Below are 20,828 nucleotides of genomic sequence, written 5' to 3'. Positions count from 1 at the left end.
GAGGATGAGAGAATTATTGGAAGAAAGTTTTTAATCTCTTTATTCTGGTAATTGCTTTTCTTCTTCTTCTTCTTTTTCGAGCGAATTTCTTTCGAGCTCGTTGAAATTTTGCGGAGGAAAAGTAACTTTTTCTTATGGAAATGAAGCGAGGATTGGAAGACGATCTGTATCATGTGAAAATAGAAAGTGTAAATTGAAGATAAAGATATCCACTGTTTTATTCTCCTTTAATTAATCTCTCCTTTTGAGCATTCAATTATATACTTTTATCGTAATTTTTTATCTGGATACTTGAAATATCAAGTTTCCAAAGCAAATCAACGAGTCATAAAGAAGAATTCATTTCTCTGAATCTTCTCTGAAATTTAGTTTCTTCCGTGTATTTAAAAAAAATATATACGTATTTTACGCAATTTCTAAATTCTAACGATAACGATGATAATCGAAAATGATTATCCTGTTTGGACCTAGAGATTAAAAGAGAAATTCGTATAATACGCTTATCTTTTGTTTTGGTGCACCAGTTATCGAAGCCTTGTTACGCCACTGAACGTCGAGGTAAAGCAATAGGACTGATCGATTGACTGGTCCCACGTTCTCGGTGAACGTAATAAAATTCAATGTAGAGGTTGAAATGTCACACGAATATCGCAATGTTAATGCCAGTCCACTTCTTTTTTTTTTTTTAAAGGAAAGAAATCGAAAGAGATCGAACACTTCCTTCTTCTGGAAACGTGTTGTTTTTATATTATCAGAATATAAAAATTATTTAAATTTATAGTACGAGAGTACGAAGAAAATACGAAGATGATGGAGGAATGCTTGGAAGAAAAGCATGGAAAAATTTGTTTTCTCGCAGATTTAATAGATATATAATAAGTTTTTCCTTTTTTATGATAATCAATCCTGACAAGATTATACACTTATATATTGTTATGTATATTTCGAAATTATCAATGTTCTTATCGTGAATTATTTCCTTATAACATTGATAATTTTTTTCTTATAAACATTATACACCACGTAATATTTAAACTAGGAATTTAATATTACGCAGTATTTGAATCATCAATCATTTTTTACTAAAGTAAAAATTCATAAAACATATGAATCATGAAACGTACAAGGTCAGGTTCCTTCCTCTTATTAAGCCTTAAATTAGATCTTAAGATTAAATTATAATTGATTGGAATAATTAAAAAAAGAAAATCAACAGGTGAATTAAATAGAAAAAAATATCTTGTTTGAAATCTGAACTATGATTAATGATTCAAATCTAATACTCTATAAATTCTGAGTTCAAAGATACACAGGTAGAAAAATTATCAATTAGGATATGTTGATTGATTAATTAGAAAAGGAATAGGATTAATTCATTTTGCAAACGAATATATACCTTTTATATATCCTGCTCTTTTGATTCCATTTCATTTTGCACAACTCGTGAACGTAAATTCATTCTTCTATTAAGACCATTCGAGTCTGCCATTCCACTGTTTCTTTTGAAACACGTGTATGTGAATCTGAGGAATGCTCTATTTCCTTTTCCATCCGCGTCAGGTTTGGTCGTCCACTTTCAGTATTAATACATAAATGGAGGTCTGATTGATGGAATTAAAGACACGTAATCACGTATTTCTCGATTTACTCTCACTGTTTTAGATTTATCGTGGTGGTGGAAAAATTGGTCGAAAATTTTCATGGGGATTCGAATTAAAATCTTTGATTTGACGATATTCCTTTCTTCTCGAACTTATGTTTCAAATAATCGATGCTCGTACGTTCTCAATGAACGATTAGATTGGATTAATTTCTATTTAGCTTTCAAACTAGAAGATCGGAATCGTAATAAATGTCGTTTACCAGCGACAGTATGTTTTAATTTTTTTTTCTTTCTAATTATTACGTTTAAATATACCAAGATTTCTAATTTCTGTATCTTCATCACGCTGATATTCCAACGAGAATAAAACGATCGTTTCGCAAAATCGTTATCCACCGCAGATGAAGGCAAAAATCTAAAAACTAATGAAACTCATCAGCGAACGCAAATGACAGAACAGATAAGAAAATAAGAGAACGCGTGGAACGTATCCAGTTGATGGAATAAATGATGATTGACCAACTTTATGCGCTTCTTAACTATATAGTCGAGTAGATCTCTGCAATCTGAAAAATCTCTAAGTCTCAAGTATAACCTTTTTTGCAATTCGAATTATTTTCCACTGTGTTTACTTTTTACCTCGAATTTTACATTATTAATCGTTGCAAATACAACAACTTTTATTTATAATTTCAAACGGACAAATATCTAATTATCCAGTTTAATTATAATCCGACAGTCATAATCGTCCTTAGAATTTCTCTATCAATTCCTGGCCAAAATCACTTTAAAAATCAAATTCAACAAAATTACAATCTTCCTTCTAATGCACGTTCATAATCCATATTGTTGCATCTCTTCATCTCAGCGAATTCCGTACATTTCTTCCACAATCAAATTTTGCACGAAATCTTCGAACAACCTTGATTCCCAAATGAGAGATAGATTATCGTCTTTTCGAAGTTAGGTTAAAACCACGGAGCCATCAGGTTTAGATCTTGGGATTATGATGACCCCCCCTCTTGTTTCTTTTCTTTTTTTGCGCGCGAGGGACACGTTCTTTCAACTATCAGAATATTTCTCGATCAATTCCTGGCCAAAATCATTTTAAAAATCAAATTCAACAAAATTACAATCTTCCTTCTAATGCACGTTCATAATCCATATTGTTGCATCTCTTCATCTCAGCGAATTCCGTATATTTCTTCCACAATCAAATTTTGCACGAAATCTTTGAACAACAAATTGATTCCCAAATGAGAGATAGATTATCGTCTTTTCGAAGTTAGGTTAAAAAGTTAGGTTAAAACCACGGAGCCCATCAGGTTTACGTTAGATCTTGGGATTATGATGACCCCCCCTCTTGTTTCTTTTCTTTTTTTGAGCGCGAGGGACACGTCGTTACCCCGAATCGTCTTAAATCGTGGGCTTTGCTTTCCGCTACCCACGCATTATCGCGATGGAATGCGATGTCTGTCGTTGGCTCGACAGACCCGAGGCACGGCTTCTCCTCGAGTTATCTCCCTGTTGGGCCGCTTATTACGGCCGCGTACCGATTTCCACACGTGCGATCGCGTTACTTCATCGGTGCATGTGTGCTGCTCCACGATTAATTGCGCAAGTTACGGACACGATCTTCGTGGATCTTTCTATTTGCTCATTCCTCCGAGCAATTTCGAGAGAATGAGGTTTCCTTCCCGTAGAAATTCTATGTTTGATCATTCCTTTTTTTTTTGGACGATTCTTTTGAATTTTAGGGATTTGAGGGGTGTGGGAGGAAAACAGATGATGAAAGGGATAAAATTTTTTCTATATCTTGTGGAATAATCAAGAACAAGACTTAGGTAATAAGCTCTCGAGGGTTATTAAGTTGCTATTGGATATTTACAGTCATTTTCAATGCAATGTCCATTTATTTAAAATAGTTATCGTATCTTCTTTTTTGCTAATTTATGTTGACATAGGAATAGTTAATTTAAATCCAAATTTAGAATCCAAATAAGTATTAAAAAATAATTTCGATTGAGTGAGTAGTAGAATGGTTTCTTGAATTCAAGTTATCGAAATTGAAAATTAAAATTAAAATTATTTTATCGTTCGATTGATAAACCAGATATTGTAAATTTGTAATTCATTAAGTAATTCTGATTGGAATTAGGCACATTGATAAGTAATTCTTTTTTTACTATAAATCTATAATTAGAAGATCAAAATAAATAAATAAATAATTGGGTTCATAGAATGGTCAAAGAAAATTGTAATTCATAATTATAGAATGAATTACATCCGTGATTACGAAATAGAATTGATCTGTCGAATTCATGTTAGCAGCTCGATAAAAATATGCATCTTGTACAAACATTTAGTACAATAAATTATGCCCAGTGCTCGTAAAACAATCGTGCAAACTTTGTCTAAATTATCGATGCAAAATTATTCCCAAATACCGTGGATTGGAAAACCGTGATTTTGAAATGCGGATCGACGCGAGTTGCAAAGCATTTTCTAAATTTTCTGGAAGAGATTGATTCGAGATAAACAAAAATCGGCCAATCATTGTATCACAGAAATGTTAAATTCTTTTTTTCATTGGAAGAATATCCGATCAAATTGATAAATAACAATTACGCGTCACAAATTTCTCGTCAATTGTTATCACTTACCATTCTGATGTAAGTGCTTATCATCTCGGTCAATTGTGGAGCTCTGTTGGTGTGCAGGGGTAGCCTGACTCCTGACGCAATTTGCATTACACAGACACCGATCCGTGGAGAACTGACCGAGACGATTTCCTCTAAAGGCAAAGTTTCCAAAATGACCAAATCGCCGTTCGGTGTACGCTTGATGAGTCTGAGACCGTGATGAGAGATCGCCACGTGTTGGGTTTCTGGATGCTGAGGGCCGATCTGAATAATGAAAATAATTCAAATTATTAAATTATACCACTGAACGCTCAATCAGAATGTGATATATTTTGAGAGACAAAAAAAAAAGGAAGAAAAATGGCACGAATCTAATAATTATTATACTACGTAGCTTTCCACGATTTTTTTCGCTGCTTGATGCCTCGAAGACAGGCCGAGATTAATAATAATTCCAACAATGGAGCGATTCTAATTTAACCATTTTCTTCTCGCGACTTTCCTTTCGGGAATGCCACGTATGATTAGCCATGTATAAACACCATATACACGGTAATTATTCACGAGCACGTAGCGAACAATTGGCTACGTAGAACGAAAGGAGTTTTCAATTTCACTTTTATCGAAAAATTCTAATTCGCTCACCGACACTGGGAATATCCTGGCGAAATACAGTGGCCATTGTTTGGCCATGTCGACCACGTTCTTTTTAATGGTGATCTTGTGCTGAGTGCTCTGCAGATTGTCGAGAGTGACGCCATAATTGTCCAACATCTTGAGCATATTCTGCCTGTCCTCCTTCGTGATCCGGATGCTGGACGTGGCAAGCACGTCATAAGCGACTTGGCAAAACACCAGGTGAAGAGCCAGGGGGCTGTTCAACGTTTCGTTGGGCGCGAACACCTCCTTCTTCACCCTCAACGTCCACGTCACCCTGTTGTAGGTGAAGTGAGCCGTGGACGTTTGAGGGTACAGTTTCGTGTTCACCACCTCTTGCACCTTCTCTATTTCCGGCTTCTCGGCAGGTGGCAGCACAGGCCTGAGAAACTCGGGCCATTCCTCGATCTCGATCCTCTCCATTTTGTCGGTACGATGGGTGGACGCGACGCTCGATCTCCTGTCGAGATCACGATCCAACTTTTTGAAACTTTGACGAGCGGCCGCGAACGATTCCCTCGTGTTAGGCATCAGGCCAAAATCTCTGGACGAGGGCATGCCGAAGCTGTCCCTCGACTTTGGTGACACGTCCCTCGCCATCCCGAACGGATCTCTCTTCGAGCTCGTGTTCTCGAATATGTCTCTCGCGTATTTCGGGTCGAAGATGTCGGAATTCAGGTCGCGGCGGGAGTCGAAATCGGAGCTTCTGTCCCTCGCTGAACTCGCCATGTCCGTGCTGTCCTTCCCGTAAAAGTCTTTCGACTTTGGATCGGACAATCGTGATTTGTCGAAGTCGTTTCTGTACTCGTGGCTCTCCCTCAGATGTTGCTGGGACGCGAATATGTCTCTGCTCTGGCTGAACATGTCGCGCTGGGTCTTGGAAAAATGGTCGAACGCCTCAGAATCCGGGGATGTTCGGAACGAATCTCGAGTCTTCGGTTCGACCGGGGCTGGAGGCGATCTGGGTTGCGGTACTCCGGATTGACTGAGGAAATTAGTTCGAATTGGCATTAGGTAAAATTGGATTAATCTTTTTTTGATAATATCGTAGTTTAATTAAACAGAAAGGTGTCGCGTATAATTGGAAAATTAGCAAAGGAAAAATTAAAATTGAGAAACAATTTAAGTATGGGCAGAGAAGAGTACCTATTGCTGTACATGCTTCCGCCACGAGGACTGGGTGGTTGCGGGGGTGTGACCGGAAGCGGAGGTGGCACAGGCCTCTCCATTCTCTCGATCTGAGTCCTGACTACTTGCGCTTGAGTCATCATGTCGGTCGTGCCTTTTGAAGTCACGCTTTGCGTGTCGTCGGCCGTTGACGCGTAATCGTCCCATCTTCCCCCTTTCGAAAATGTCAAAACGGTTTTATCATTCGTTTTCCAATCGAGTCTATAAACGGTTAAGTTAATTAATAGAGGATAATTACCTAATTGCTGTTCGAGAAGAAGCTTTCTATTGTCCTCCAAACGTTTCACTTTACCGTCCTCGCGAGGAAGAGCAGGTTTCTCGGTTGTCTTGGTTGATCTCACGCTGTGATTCGCCGTCACCTTTTCCAATCTCTGCCTCATCTCCGAGCTGAGCTTCAATTTTCCTATACTCCCAGGGGATGGCCTCTGTGCGCCTACCTCCAACGCGGATCTAGAAAATCAGATCATTTTTCCATCGTTATACAGAGTTTTAAATATCTTTCTAATCGATTCTCAATTCACAATTTCGATCGTACTTGGATTTTTTCTTTTTCTTCTCCCCCTCCTCCTTGTATCCGTTCTCGTGTTTGGTGACGGGAGGTGGAGCATGGCCTGCCTGCTTCTCGTTCGTCTCGACGATATTCTCAATTTCGAATTCCTCCCACTCGACGCCACCCTCCGTGCTCGGCTCCCCCTCGCCCTGATTGTATTCCTGATATTGGGGTGTAATCTTTCGTTGCTGCTGCTGTTGCCGCATTTTGAACTCTATGAAACTGTCTTGGCTTTGATTCTCGTTCGAGTCGCTGGGCGGAGGCCATCTGAGAAATATAAATAACGAGAGAAATATTGCGAGATGTTTTTTATTCAATTTTTCTCATTAATATTCACCTCCATTTGCCAATTCGAACCGTCTTTGCTCTCCCATAAGGATCGAGGAAAGGCCTCGATTCGGACGGGTCGTGAGACTCCAAAGGTGGCGGCATGGGTGGCGGGGGTGGAACACCCTTGTTGTTGCTCGAACTCGACAGATTGCTGTCCAAACTGCTCTTACGATTCTTCAATTCGCTCAACACGTTGGTGAAGTTACTTTGCACGTTGCTCTTGCTCGAAGGGCAAGGCCTTTTTGCGTCCGCCGCGCTCGATGATTTCTTCGAGTCGGCCACTTTTCTCTCGACGCTGACCTTCCTCACCGCGTATTCCACGCTTGTCTTCCTAACGATTTCGGAATTCTTTCGAGGCGGGCTTTGGGATCGATGAATCTGAGCCTTCACCGTCATCTCTTGTCGTTGATTGTTGGTCGAAGACGCGGGCGCACCTTGCTTCTCGGTCGACCAAAGTTCACCGTCCTCCGGCTCCCTGAACGAAACCTAATTTCCAAATTTTACATTTTATTCTTCTCTAAGTTTGTTCCTTTCGATTATTATACGATTCATCTACTAATTTGCGAAAATTTCTGAATATTTTTCTTCAATTATCACAAAGTTTGTAAAGTATATTTATTTTACAAAGTATGACGATTTACAAACATGCTCGAAATGATATTATTTCGTGCTCTTGTATGTACAGTGCTGTGAAACGATTGTGGACTCGTTAGGATTTTTTTTAAATGTTTTACATAGGAGAAAAGTGAATACGAGTGAATGAATTTTTGAAAATTCATTTCATTCAGTTATTTTGGATCAACACGAACTTTTAATATAATCTCAAGTAATTGATCACTCGTTGATCAGTTATCAAACTCGTAATTGATTCCTCTGTTCGTCAAAGTATTCGAGTGCCTCTCGAACACCCACATTCCTCCACACCACTGTACAACTCTGATATTTGCGAATTTTTCCCATAACCGGTTAATATTTTATTCAGCATAGCATGTTACATCGTGTTCAGAGATACATTTCAACGCCGAAATTAAATAAATCGGATTGAAATGAAAATTTTCGAAAGCTGCTTCGAAAAGAAAGAAATAATCGATCGATCGTTTTCCAAAAAAAAAAAAAATTATAGACAATTTTTCAATCGAAATTTAACGATTCTTTAATTTCGACGTTAATTAGCTATGGGCAAAAAGTTCGTGGAACGTTTTTTTTTTTTATTTCTCTCGTTAATAATTTTCTCTATTATTAATTAAACATTTCACGATTATAATACCACAAATTCTTGGTCTTTATGATATAATCATAAAATTTGAACTAATAATAGAACAAATCTTTGCAATAAACAAAAAAAAAAAAAAAAGAAAATTTCCACAAATTTTCTTTCCACACCTCGTATCAGATAAATATCGTATTAATTAATCATCCAAGTTATCGATCGACAGATTTTATTCGTTAGATGAATATCATTAGATACCTTGGAGTAGCGTCCAATGGAATCATTGGGCCCCATTTGGGCACCGTTTTGGGGGGCTGGGGGGACAAGATTCATACTGGAGGGGCCTGCGGACAACGCCGTGCCCTGGAAACACACACCCACGCCGCGATGCGGCTAAGAAGCCCACAGGATCGTCCAAAATGGACGTGATATATATAAATATATATATTTTTTTTTTTTTTTGCTATTTCTTTGGATGATCGCCAACACTGTCACGCATACATTTCGTACAGTGTTGCGCCGATCGTGTTAGTCGTTTAGTTATAATGTGATCGTGAAAGTGACGCACGGAAAAATGACGGCGTATCCACTGTGAGATGACATTTAACATGCAATTCTCGGTTTATTTAAATGTTACGACATGTCCGTATTATTGTGCGACCAAAGGTAAAATTACGCGTGTATACGTGTAAGGAATTTGATCGAGTATCGAGTAATGGGTCTTGTTTTGTACACGTGTGGTGATCTCGTGTGTTTTATCTATCTTTTTAATTTTCACGATTAATTTTCTGGGACAAGATTGAATTATCATTTCATATGATGAAAATAAAATATAATAAAATTAATTTTTATTAGTGAATTGATATGATATTAATTGGATAATTTATAAATCAAACTTAATTGAAATTCATTTCTATGCAAATATATGCAACCTTTTAATAGGAACTTGAAATATTTCAAGAAAATTCATTGAAATTCTCTAGAGTTTGTATATTTGTCTTTCTTTTCTCGATAATAGCCTGACTTATTAATCACAATCTAGGAAAATTATATAGCATTAAATTTTCAATATATATATATATATATATTTATTCAATCTCATTGTATTAAAATTCAATTATCCCAGAAAATAATCGAAAATTCTCGCGTCTCATTGTCACGTTAATTAATCAAGCGTCGAATAATTTCTCACCGGTTGTTGCGACGAGTTTTGCGGGCTCTGCACGAGCAGTTGTTGAAGAGCCTGATTCTGGGCAAGCAATTGCTGTTGAATCTGTATATTCTGGGCCATGGCACTCTGCAGGAAGGCTCGTTGCAAGTTCTGCTGGTAAGCCATCATTTCGTTGCTCTGATTAGGGGGTGAATTGGGGTATTGAGGAAGGCTCAGCCCTTGCATACTGTAGATCGGTATGGGCATGAAGCCGGGCCCCATGTTCATGCTCGTGCTTTGAGGCGTCGGCACTTGTTGGGGCGTGCTGAACATTGGCATCATCATGGGGGGTGACATCATCCCCGGCGTGATGGCACCAAAGTTAAACGTCGCGTTCTGATTAGGTATGTCCATGTTTCCACCACCTTTGATCTTCTTGGACAATTCGCTCGCTGTGATTCCTTCTCCACCCCTCTCCTCCCTCGTCACGCTTTCGATGAATTCTTCCACGGTTCCCGCCGAATCGTCCAATCTCTTCTCGATGATTATGGCACCGCTCTGGGACCTGTCATCCTTCGTTCCTTTGATGCTGGCCGCGAGGCTTCTCGCGTCCGACAACTCGTCCAAGTTTCCATCCAGAACCGGCATGAACAATTCGTCCAGGAACTGGTCCACGTCTGAAGCTTGACTAGGCACCCTGACACGTCTCACGTGAGAGGCCAGGGAAGGAGCTTCGCTCGTGTCGGACATGGCCGATGATTTCACGCCGTACTCGCTCTTCTCGATGTAGGCACGACTCGATTGGCTGCCTGGCAATGCTCGTTTGCCTTCACGAAAGTGTGTTTGGTTACTCAAAGAGCTTGCAATCTTTGGAATTGGGGATATTCAAGAAGAGAGGAGAGATGAGTATAATCTTAAATAAGATTCTGATACGATTAAATTAATAAGTTATTGAATTTTTCAACTTTGGAAGAAAGCCTAAAATATCTAAAAATCTGGATGTTTTGCTGTTAAAGAGGGAAGTGGATTGATCTGAATGAATGAATAAGAATCAGAAGTTTGAGATTGCTCACCAGGATATTGAGATTTGATGAATCTTGTCTGTGATCTGATGTAACTGCTTTTATCATCCTCAGATCTTCCGGTTTGGCTAACCGATTGGATATCGGGGTATTCAAAGTCGATGGTCAGATCTTCCTCCTCGATGTTTGGCTCTGTGGTCCTAGTTATTCTGCTATACTTTCTCTCTTGATTTATCTCATTCCTTGTCATGTACTCCACGTTACTGACGGCCGATGTCTCGCCAATCCTTTCCAAACTGTGATAACGCTCGTTTAATTTGGACGAGGATAATCCAAGATTGGCCAATTTCACCGGAGGTGATACCACCTCTGGTTGAAGCAAGTTGTCCAAGCTACGACTACGTTGTTTCTCTTTCTCGAAGTATCTGTCGTTCAAAGCTGATTTTCGTGATAGGCCAGTCTCTGTTGTGCTTTCCAATATTGCCTCGTGAGATTGTTTCCTCACCTTGAAGAATGAAATGAGGAAATATTTGAAAACGAACGATGAATGAAATGAAGAAATATTTGAAAACGAACGATGAATGAAATGAAGAAATATTTGAAAACGAACGATGAATAAAATTCAAAATTTGAATACGAAATATTAAATCAAGTTTTTTTAAATCCAAAATTCTAGAAATCGCTTTGTCTTTTTTTCTTTTTCAAAGAACAATTTCTTCATAGAGAAGGAATTCTTTTCGAGATTTTAAATAAATTTCGAATAAATTCGTTGATCGAATTTACCGATGGCTTGGTCACAGGTGGCTGCGGCGGGGGGACGGCAGGTCTCCTCGGCGATTGAATTTCCGGTTCGACGGGTTTGTCCATAACCTTGGATACTGGTTTCCGCTCAAGGGGCTGGAACGTTTTCAGAACCGGTGGTTCTATTTCTTGTTCCAGCTCGCGAATTATATGCGCGTGCTAAAATAAACCAGATGGAATTTTATTACACGGAGGAGGGGGAGGGGGATTGTAAAGGATACATACGATCCAACTCACCTCCCTCTTTTTGATCGGTGGGAAACTGTTCTTCCGTTGCTCCAAGAACATGTGTTTGGCAGCGGGGAACGCAGGTGCTAGTTCCATCTCCGAGATCAAATCCAACACGTAATCGAAACCGTTGGTCTCCGTCACGATCGCGTCTGGCCCGTCCAATTGGTTCCACAGCGTGATCGTCCATCCAGAATTGTCCACTCCGTGATTGTTCACAGCCAGATTGGCTAATTCTTCACAGGTTGTCCAAGAATCCACCGCGCAGGTGACCGTTTCGCCTGAAGATAATCAACAGTTTATTTTCTAATCGAAGAGAAGAATATATACGTATAGTTTCGAAATCTGTCTGAATTGAACAGGAAATGAAAATGTCAATGGCACGAGTGGTCTCTTGAATTTTTGAAAACAAGATGAAACAAGGTGGACAAGGTTCAAGGATAACGTTAAAGATATAAAGGCAGAGAAAGTAGATCTAATTTTCACTTTGGAAATTTCTTTCCGATTGAAAAAATATATATAAATCAGATATAAGAAATAACAATCCTGATCAACGAAGAATTCGATTCGAGAAGGAATATCAAATTTTAAGTAAAAAAAAAAAAATTCACCGTCGTAAAATCCAACGCTCAAAGCCATGTTAACTCGATTCCTGTTCGCTCTCCACTCCAACACGCACGGGGGATAATTCCTCGGCACGTGATGGACGATTTGCTGATTGTTGCTCATTATTCTGAATATCGTCCTTTCCCCTTGTAAAAGTTTCCTCTGGCAATAAGCCTTGTAACCATCGTACGCGTGGTCGGACACGTATTTCAAAAGATACTTGAACAGCGTGGAACTAGGTTGAAAAGCTGATAAACAATTGGATAACAACAGCCAGCCTCTCTCCTTGTTCGCGTCATTCTCGTTCTTCCACGTTTGATTTGCCAATTGGCAAAGAATCTCGTCCCTCAATTTTTCATTCACGATCCCTTTATTCACTATGTAATCGCCCAACGCTTGCTCCCTTTTCCCGCTCAAGTTGTTCTCGTTCATGAAGCGGAGGATCATCTTGAAGATCATCAACGAGTCCGTGTAATCTTGATCACGAGCCTTTGCCAGGAACGGCGTTTTTATGGGCTCCCGTTTCATGCCGAAGATGTGGCTTTTGAAGTAAATGTTGGTGAATTTGGAGAATTGGTGCTGATCGATGTCGTTCGGCAACGTATAATTGTGGTGCATAGGTATCACTTGACCGACAACTTTTAACAGATTTCTCTCCGTGTGCGTTGGCTGCCAATCTGTTCGAAAATGTAAATCTCGTATCAATTTATGATATTAAAATCGAGCCAAAATTTGAAATCAGAGATCAAATCGATTCCATATATTCCAGGATAATATTGATTGTCAAGAAATTAAAAATTTACTCGAGGATTATGGGAAAATTTGAAATCACAACAAAAATCAACAAAAATCAAATCGATTCCATATATTCCAGGATAATATCGATTGTCGAGAAATTAAAAATTTACTCGAGGATTAGATTATGAGAAAATTTGAAATCAGAAATCAACAAAGATCAAATCGATTTCATATATTTCAGGATAATATTGATTGTCGAGAAATGAAAAATTTACTCGAGGATTAGATTATGGGAAAATTTGAAATCAGAAATCAAATCGATTCCATATATTTCAGGATAATATTGATTGTCGAGAAATGAAAAATTTACTTGAGGATTAGATTATGGGAAAATTTGAAATCAGAAATCAAATCGATTTCATATATTTCAGGATAATATTGATTGTCGAGAAATGAAAAATTTACTCGAGGATTAGATTATGGGAAAAATATACATGGAACGAAGTAAAATGGTAATTATATAAGATTAAAAAAAAAAAAATGTTGGATTGGATCAATAAATTAATATTTTGTTACGCACCATCGAGTTTGCTGTAAATGAAGGCAAGTTCAGCAGGAATTTCCAAATGATTAACACCGGCCACGGCTCTGGAGGTTCTTTCTTGCTCCTCCCTTTGCTGTTTCGCCTTGGCTCTTTCTTTGCTCGCTCGTTCGATCTCCGCCCTCTTCGCCATTTCCTCTTTCAATACTTTGAACTTCTCACGCTGTTTTTTCCCCCTGTATATCTTCTGCGCCATAAGTACACCTTTCTTCAACGACTTGAACTTCTTCCTCTCGCGATAACCACGATAAACAGCTTGAATCAACACCGTGCTCCGTGAAATATTCAGGAATCTTCTTCTAGCTAGAAATCCTCTCGTGTATCTGATGCATGGAAAATGGGATAATTAGATTGAATATCTTCGATTAAAAATTATTTTCGAATTAAAAGAAAATAAATTAAACGATATTCGCATAGTTATATTTAACTCTCGATTTCTGATTTTAATTGAGTGAACAAAATTCATTGGAAATTTATATAATTATACAATAAAAACAGGATCTTGGAATTTGTCACTTTAACAAAAATTTGCTATTCTTCTTTCGAAATTTCGATTTTTGCTTCGAAGGATAAAAATTCTTTTTAAAAGATCCGAATACCTTTGAACAGTTATGGCAGCCCTTTCCAAAATCAGAGCTCTATTGTATTCCAAAGTCCTTTCCAAAGATTCTCTCAGAAATACTCTGGTGAGGCCAAGTTGATACTGGGCTTGCGCGTCCTTGGGCGCAGCTTTGTCCAAAATGATACGACAAAGTTCCTTGTTGGGTGCGCCTCTGGGCAGATGCGTGGAAACCAGATATCTGTATCTGTCCACGAAATGTCCAAAGAGAAGTCGGACGGGATAACCAGTTTTTCGAATTCGAATCGTCTCCAACATCCCTGTGTACCTTAGTTGCTCGAGGACGCAAGGCATGTCGAACTTCATTGGCGCTTTCTCCGTGTTCGGCTTGATGCATCGCACGAACCATGGATTGCATCTGGAATCACGGATTAAAAATTGAGAGAAGATATTGAAAACAAAGATATAGAAGAAAATTATAGAAATTTAATGCTACGATCCAATCCAATTTAAAATAACAATTCTTTTTTCTTTTCGAAAATAAATAAATAATTCAATTCAATTTTCTTACTGAGACATGGAATCTAAAAGCTGCTGCAAACTGTCGTGAAATCGAGCCGATACTGTCGGCGTTCTCGGTTTCATAGTGACGAATCTACCGTTCGGTTTGTTCATGGTTTTGTTCGCCTCGTGGGCTGTCCTCACGTGTTGGAACATCTTGCTCACCATCTGGAAAGGAATCGTGGAATGAGAAAGCGTTTCAACGAGAGAACGAATAAAATGGACGGAAAATGGACTCACGGATATCTTGCTGCTTATTAATAATTCCACAACGTCAGGTCTCAACGTGTCCCTATTCTTGTCCAAGAAACCTTCCACGTTGTACCAAACTTGGCCTGCATAGTGCTTGATCGCGAATTCCGCGGAATTCATTCTCGGCCTTGAATATAACTCGCTCAACGCGTGATTGTAATGGCATTTTTCTAAGAAGGAGAGATCAGTCGCTTTGGGAAAATTGCTCTCGTCGTCGAGGAGGTGAAGGATACCGACTGGTTTCTTCGCGATTAGGTGTATCACCGGCAGATTATCCTGCGTATCAAATAATAATTAATTCCAATAATTCTGTTTCCTTTCAGAATTATTTTCACTTAAGTCATTTTAAACTTACTGTGGAAAGTATAGAAAAACTTTTTTGTTCTATCTAATTATAAATCAACGAACGGAAAAAAATAATGGATGATTAATCATAATCGCCAATATCAATTTCAAACAAAGATTCATCGATTCGATTATACAAAGAAAAAAAGAATAATGGAGCCAATTAAACCGAGGGGGGGAGTTTCGCTCACCGTATAATTAATCGTCGTCCAATCGATTTTTTCCTTCGCGTATTCTTGTTGCTCCAATTTGAAGATATGCTTGTTGAAATAGAACTGGAGGTTCTCGTTCGCGTAATTGATGCACAATTGCTCGAGGCTGTTCTCCGTGAAATTCTCGAACCCGAATATATCGAGTATAGAGATGGCGGCCGTCTGTTTCGTTCCTTTGTAGACGATGTGATTGACACGAGCGACCAGCCAGGAGAACAGTGAACTGTACAAAGCCTTGGCGAACGCGTCTCTCGCGTCTAAAGCCTGGTCGATGTTCAACGCGGTGAAAACTCTTTCGTTTCTTGCTTCCTGTGGACACAAATCGATTACTTATCTATAATAATAATAATCACTATTTATTTATGGTATAAAATCCTCCATCCTTATAATAAGGTTAAAGTACTTGGAAAAATAGAAGGAATAGCAAAAATGTATCTCCTAAATTTTGTGATGCATTATTCAAAATCGAAGTGTATTCATAGTAAAGTTGAAAATTTCGAGTCGAAATTCTTCTTCATTCCATTCGTTGTTTTGGAAATGGGAAAAATTTTGTATCATCAGAACAAAGAAGAATCCTCTTCTTTCTCCCAATCTTCTAAGAAACCTTGTAAATTTTGCGATACAATATTCACAATCGTGTTTATGATAAAATGGGAAATTTCGAATTACACCAATCTCTTCTATTTTTCTTCATTCCATTCGTCGTTTTGGAAATGGGAAAAATTTTGTATCATCAGAACAAAGAAGAATCCTCTTCTTTCTCCCAATCTTCTAAGAAACCTTGTAAATTTTGTATATTCGAATTATTCATAATTGTGTTTATGATAAAATGGGAAATTTCGAATCAAATTACACCAATCTCTTCTATTTTTCTTTATTCCATTCGTCGTTTTGGAAATGGAAAAAATTTTGTATCATCAGAACAAAGAAGAATCGATCCTCTTCTTTCTCCCAATCTTCTAAGAAACCTTATAAATTTTGTGATACAATATTCATACTCGTGTTTATGATAAAATGGAAAATTTCGAATCGAATTACACCAATCTCTTATTCTTCTTCATTCCATTCATCAGAATAAAGAAGAATCGATCCTCTTCTTTCTCCCAATCTTCTAAGAAACCTTGTAAATTTTGCAATACAATATTCGAATCATTCATAATCGTGTTTATGATAAAATGGGAAATTTCGAATCGAATTACACCAATCTCTTCTATTTTTCTTCATTCCATTCGTCGTTTTGGAAATGGGAAAAATTTTGTATCATCAGAACAAAGAAGAATCGATCCTTTTCTTTCTCCCAATCTTCTAAGAAACCTTGTAAATTTTGCAATACAATATTCGAATCATTCATAATCGTGTTTATGATAAAATTTCGAATCGAATTACACCAATTTATTATTTTCCTTCACTCACCGTCGTTTTGGTCGTGAGCGCTCTGATGATTCCGTCGGAGTTCACCTGAAGGAGGTGGGCAGCCCAACGAATCTCCGCATCAGAACCGACCTCCACCCCCTCCTGCCCATGCCTCATCTGCTTCCTGTGAAAGTACACGTTTCCAAGATGCAGAACGCTGGCCAGAATCTTGAAAATCGTGTCCTGCTCCTCCGAAGTGAATCCCAACACTTGCATGGCCGACAGAAGGGCTTTGAAGTCTTGGGTATCGGTCTTCCCGTCGATTTCGCAGTTTCCACCCTGTGTGAACGAATTTTTGATTGCATAATTTCAGTTCAGGTCGAGGCAATCCCCGTTGGTGAGGAAATTTTTCGAAAAAATTTTGTAAAAAAAAGGAAAAAATACCTGGTTCAGGTAAAAGTATTTGTCGGGCGTGAGCAACCCGTATTTGTCCCTCAGCTGTTGATCGAGACCAGCCAACAGCTCGTAGAACACGTGATAGTTCCTTTCTTCTGGCGCTTGCGTGACTATTCTACTTTTTTCGAGGAGATACTGTGTTATCCTTCCCCCCACAATGACTCCGCTGAAAAAGTAATTGGCGAATTAATAAGAATCAGTTAACGACGAAAGCAGATAATTTCTCTTTGCGCTTATTATTATTACATACATTATTACATGACAAAACTGATTTTCTAATTCAAACATTCGAAGAAATATACAAGCTTGGCTTTATTACTAATATCTCTTTATGCATTTTAAACACGATGATTATCCTCTTTAGTTCGTAAACGCTTAATTCAAAAGTATTTAATATATATATACACAAATATTACACAGATAAATTCGAGAGAAAAGAGGAGAGATAATATAAATAGATAGATAGATGAGAAGAACAATGGAAGAATTTGTTATTAAATTTCTCGTTTCTTACTCACTCTCTGAAATAGACTTCCAAATATTTTCCGAATCTGCTGCTGTTATCGTTCCTCGGTGTTTTCGCGTTCCCAAAACTTTCCAACAACGGCGTAGCCTCGAGAATCTGCTCGGTCACGAGATTGTTCGGCGCGCGGTTAACAGCTGCCAGATATTGCATTACGAGTTTCGTGGATTCCGTTTTTCCTGAACCGGATTCACCGGAAATAACAACCACTTGATTCGCGCTGGCGTTATTCGCGGCAGTCACTTGGCTGTACGCCGACGAGCCCACGGCAAACAGATGGCTGCGAATTGTAGAGTAAAAATATTGAATGAAAGAGGGGAAGGATCAATTTCCAAATATGAAATTCGAGGATTTATTTAATTTCTAGTAGATTAAATTCATTGAAATTAAACTTATGAATTTTTCTTTGATCGAAAAAAGAGATTCATCGAAGATTATTTTTTTTAAATAATTCCTCTTACTTGAGTTTATCGTATTTATTCGTAGATTTTTTTTTTTTGTAACTTACGGTGGCAATGTGCCAAGTATTCGTCCTTCGTAGAGTTTCACTTGGTCCAATCCGTAAATGTCGAACATTTTGTAAGGGTTGACCGCCACTAGGATGCTCCCCGTGTAAGTCTGAGAGGCGTTGATTCGATTAGATTAGAAATGTCGATAAGAAAGAACGAAGGTATGGAAAAAAATAGGTAGAGATACGCACGTATATCAATTCCTTGTCGTATCGTATTTTCAGGTTCCATAATAGAGACGCTTCGTTCAAGTCACTGTAATTTTTAATTGCGCTTGAGAACAGCGATTAATCTCTGGTAGAAATTTTTCACCCGTGTTACCGGATTACATAAAACTCACGTTAATTGGATCATGTCTTCGACTCCATTTTGCCCAAGATCCTGCCTCGGCTTTACTCCGCTTAAATTGGTGAGGGTGAAGATCTGGGGCTGAAACGGAATTATCATCAAGTTTAGTGATAAAAATCTTCTATAATTCGATCTTTAATTTTCACGATTCTTATTCTAATTTTATCATCAATCGAACGCGATTCAAGATTTTCAATAATCTCGCCTGAAATTTCAAATTTTCTCAACCCTCTGTTAATTAAAATACAATCTTCCTCAATCGGATCTGTGACATCAATCTCGATAATCAAAAAATAATTTCTAATTCTTCTTCTACTGATCCAGCTTGATTGATAAAAGGAAACATTTAAAAAAAAAAATTAATCTTTCCAAACAAAAGATCGATTTGACAACAATTTCGAAATTCTTAATTTCTTTCCCATTCTTTGCTAATCTTCTTTTCGCATCTTTTCTATTCACAAACGATGATTTTCCTCGCACCACATTACATTTTCGACGATCACACGAACGCATAGGTACGCCAAGGTTTCCGGTGTCCTCTTCATCTTTTCCCTCAAGCTAGTGTCCACGATTCTGGTCCTCCTCCGCGTACCCTGCCTCCTCGAGAGCCTATCATCATTGTCATCGTCATCATCCCTTCTCGAAGAAAACCGAGAAAAGTGTCGATCGCGGGACGAATCGAGGCTCGAGAGTACATCCTCTCGAAAGTATTGGTCGAAGGCCGGCTTCGGATCCATCGACTTCGTCATTTTGTAATACTCCTCCTCGACCGACTCTTGCCGCGGGACGCGTGGACGCGCGTTCAAGACGTCCTTGAGGCCGAAGACACTTTCCTTCGAGCGTAACCTTGACTTTTGAGCAGGAACATCGCGGCTCGCCGAGTCCATGACAAATTTGTGACACTGGCATGTCGAGGAACGTCTGCCGTCCGATCCTTTCCTTGATTCGAGCTGGATCTTGGAGATATAATGACTCGGGTTTCGATTCCACGAGGATGAATTCGAGGAACACGGCTCCAACTTTTGCCGAAATATGGATAAAGGATTGTCGGAGGAGCGACGATCCTTTAGCTTGGCCATTGACATCTCAGAAGAGGATAAATGTTAATTCTTTTTTATTCTGGAATGGTAATTTCGCAGCTCGATACTTTTGGAGAAGGTAAATCCTCTTTCTCTGATTTTTAACTCAACTCGAAGAATCTCTCACTCGAGCCATTTCTATTTCTTTTTTCAAGGAAGAAGAAGAAAGATCGATTCCAATTTCTATTATACAGAAAGATCTTTCATATCATATGTATTCACGGTATCCACTTCACTCTTCGTTCTTCGTCACAATTATTTATCTAAGAAGCTGTCCAAACTTGGCCGTTTCCATCCATCCTTGTACACGTTTCTCGCTCCGTTCTTCCGTCCACTTTTTTTGCCCGATTTTCTCGACTGTTGCGACCCGATCTCCGGCGGAGAGAATGCACGATAAAAAAGGAAGATTCGCGCGAATTCACATAAGACGCGAAAGCCACTCACGTGAGACTTAACCGGATACCGGGTTGCCTGAGTTTGCAGTTGCGATTCCATTGGCGTCGCCGTTGGTTTCGCGTTACGGGGAGGGGAGGGGGAAAGCGCGATCCACGGAAAAACGTGGAATGAAACGTTCGCGCATTGGAGGCTTGGCCCCCTCGCCGATAATAATAAACAGAGACCGATCCCGTTACCGGAGTTTTAACGAACTCGCCGGATCCTTCATGGTGCCGTGACGATGAATTGAAAGCGTTTCGTTTCGTTTCGTGTTCGTTCGAATATATTTCCTTTGCGAAATGCACGTGTCGAAATTTTACGCGCCGCGATCTCGGTTCAACCAGTTTAACCAGTTCAATTCGATCAATAAGGAAAGTTATGGACGTCGAGTCGATCTTTTGGCAAATCGTAACGAGAAGATAATTGCTACGAATTCGAGGATTAGATTCGATTCGAGTCGATAAAAAGGATGGAGAAGTAGCGCGAAACTTGTTTCTCTAAATGGGATCTGGAAAGTTTATAGGAATTATATTTTTTGATGAATGTGAAATGGAACGGAAGAAGAAGGCTCTTTGTTATTATTGATCCATTTTTAAAAAAGATTGCAAGAAAAAAAATAACGAAACGAATTTTGAAATGAAGAAAATTTTGATAATTGGAAAATTGTTCGATATCGATCAATCTTGCATCGAGATCGAGATCGTATTAGAGGAGATTTTTAATCCTTTTAACCGATTAGCAGCTCAACAATTAGCGACAGAATTCACCGTGTAAAATTAATCGTACAATCGCAATTATAAAACCGAGTCAGTTCTACGCCTCTGTGCATCGTTAACTATAATAGGACACCGTACAACTGGACTCTGGTGC

The 20,828-nt window shown here is 38.8% G+C and overlaps 1 protein-coding gene across 4 annotated transcripts in view; it reads right to left on the bottom strand.

Moving 5' to 3' along the window:
- The window catches only part of LOC408444 (unconventional myosin-XV), a 72,448-nt gene that overhangs the window by 31,616 nt on the left and 20,004 nt on the right, over positions 1-20,828 (bottom strand). For 2 of the 4 annotated variants that reach the window (XM_006560181.3, XM_026445132.1), the window contains 23 exons: positions 18,437-18,525; positions 18,288-18,351; positions 18,096-18,205; positions 17,583-17,867; positions 17,053-17,230; positions 16,669-16,947; positions 15,235-15,564; positions 14,687-14,974; positions 14,457-14,614; positions 13,926-14,303; positions 13,306-13,649; positions 11,993-12,664; positions 11,391-11,662; positions 11,136-11,312; positions 10,404-10,857; positions 9,373-10,157; positions 8,439-8,543; positions 6,978-7,456; positions 6,626-6,907; positions 6,329-6,540; positions 6,049-6,244; positions 4,891-5,887; positions 4,267-4,509 (listed from right to left, as the gene is read on the bottom strand). In XM_006560181.3, coding sequence (XP_006560244.2) covers positions 4,267-4,509; positions 4,891-5,887; positions 6,049-6,244; positions 6,329-6,540; positions 6,626-6,907; positions 6,978-7,456; positions 8,439-8,543; positions 9,373-10,157; positions 10,404-10,857; positions 11,136-11,312; positions 11,391-11,662; positions 11,993-12,664; positions 13,306-13,649; positions 13,926-14,303; positions 14,457-14,614; positions 14,687-14,974; positions 15,235-15,564; positions 16,669-16,947; positions 17,053-17,230; positions 17,583-17,867; positions 18,096-18,205; positions 18,288-18,351; positions 18,437-18,525 — 7,377 coding nt within the window. The remainder of the gene's footprint in view (positions 1-4,266; positions 4,510-4,890; positions 5,888-6,048; positions 6,245-6,328; positions 6,541-6,625; positions 6,908-6,977; positions 7,457-8,438; positions 8,544-9,372; positions 10,158-10,403; positions 10,858-11,135; positions 11,313-11,390; positions 11,663-11,992; positions 12,665-13,305; positions 13,650-13,925; positions 14,304-14,456; positions 14,615-14,686; positions 14,975-15,234; positions 15,565-16,668; positions 16,948-17,052; positions 17,231-17,582; positions 17,868-18,095; positions 18,206-18,287; positions 18,352-18,436; positions 18,526-20,828) is intronic. The other 2 variants (XM_026445134.1, XM_026445133.1) reach the window with 1 other exon arrangement.

The sequence above is a fragment of the Apis mellifera genome, linkage group LG14 (assembly GCF_003254395.2).
Source record: "Apis mellifera strain DH4 linkage group LG14, Amel_HAv3.1, whole genome shotgun sequence".
Classification (NCBI taxonomy): domain Eukaryota; kingdom Metazoa; phylum Arthropoda; class Insecta; order Hymenoptera; family Apidae; genus Apis; species Apis mellifera.
The sequence above is the reverse complement of the archived record's forward strand: the minus strand, read 5'-3'. Positions and strand labels throughout refer to the sequence as shown.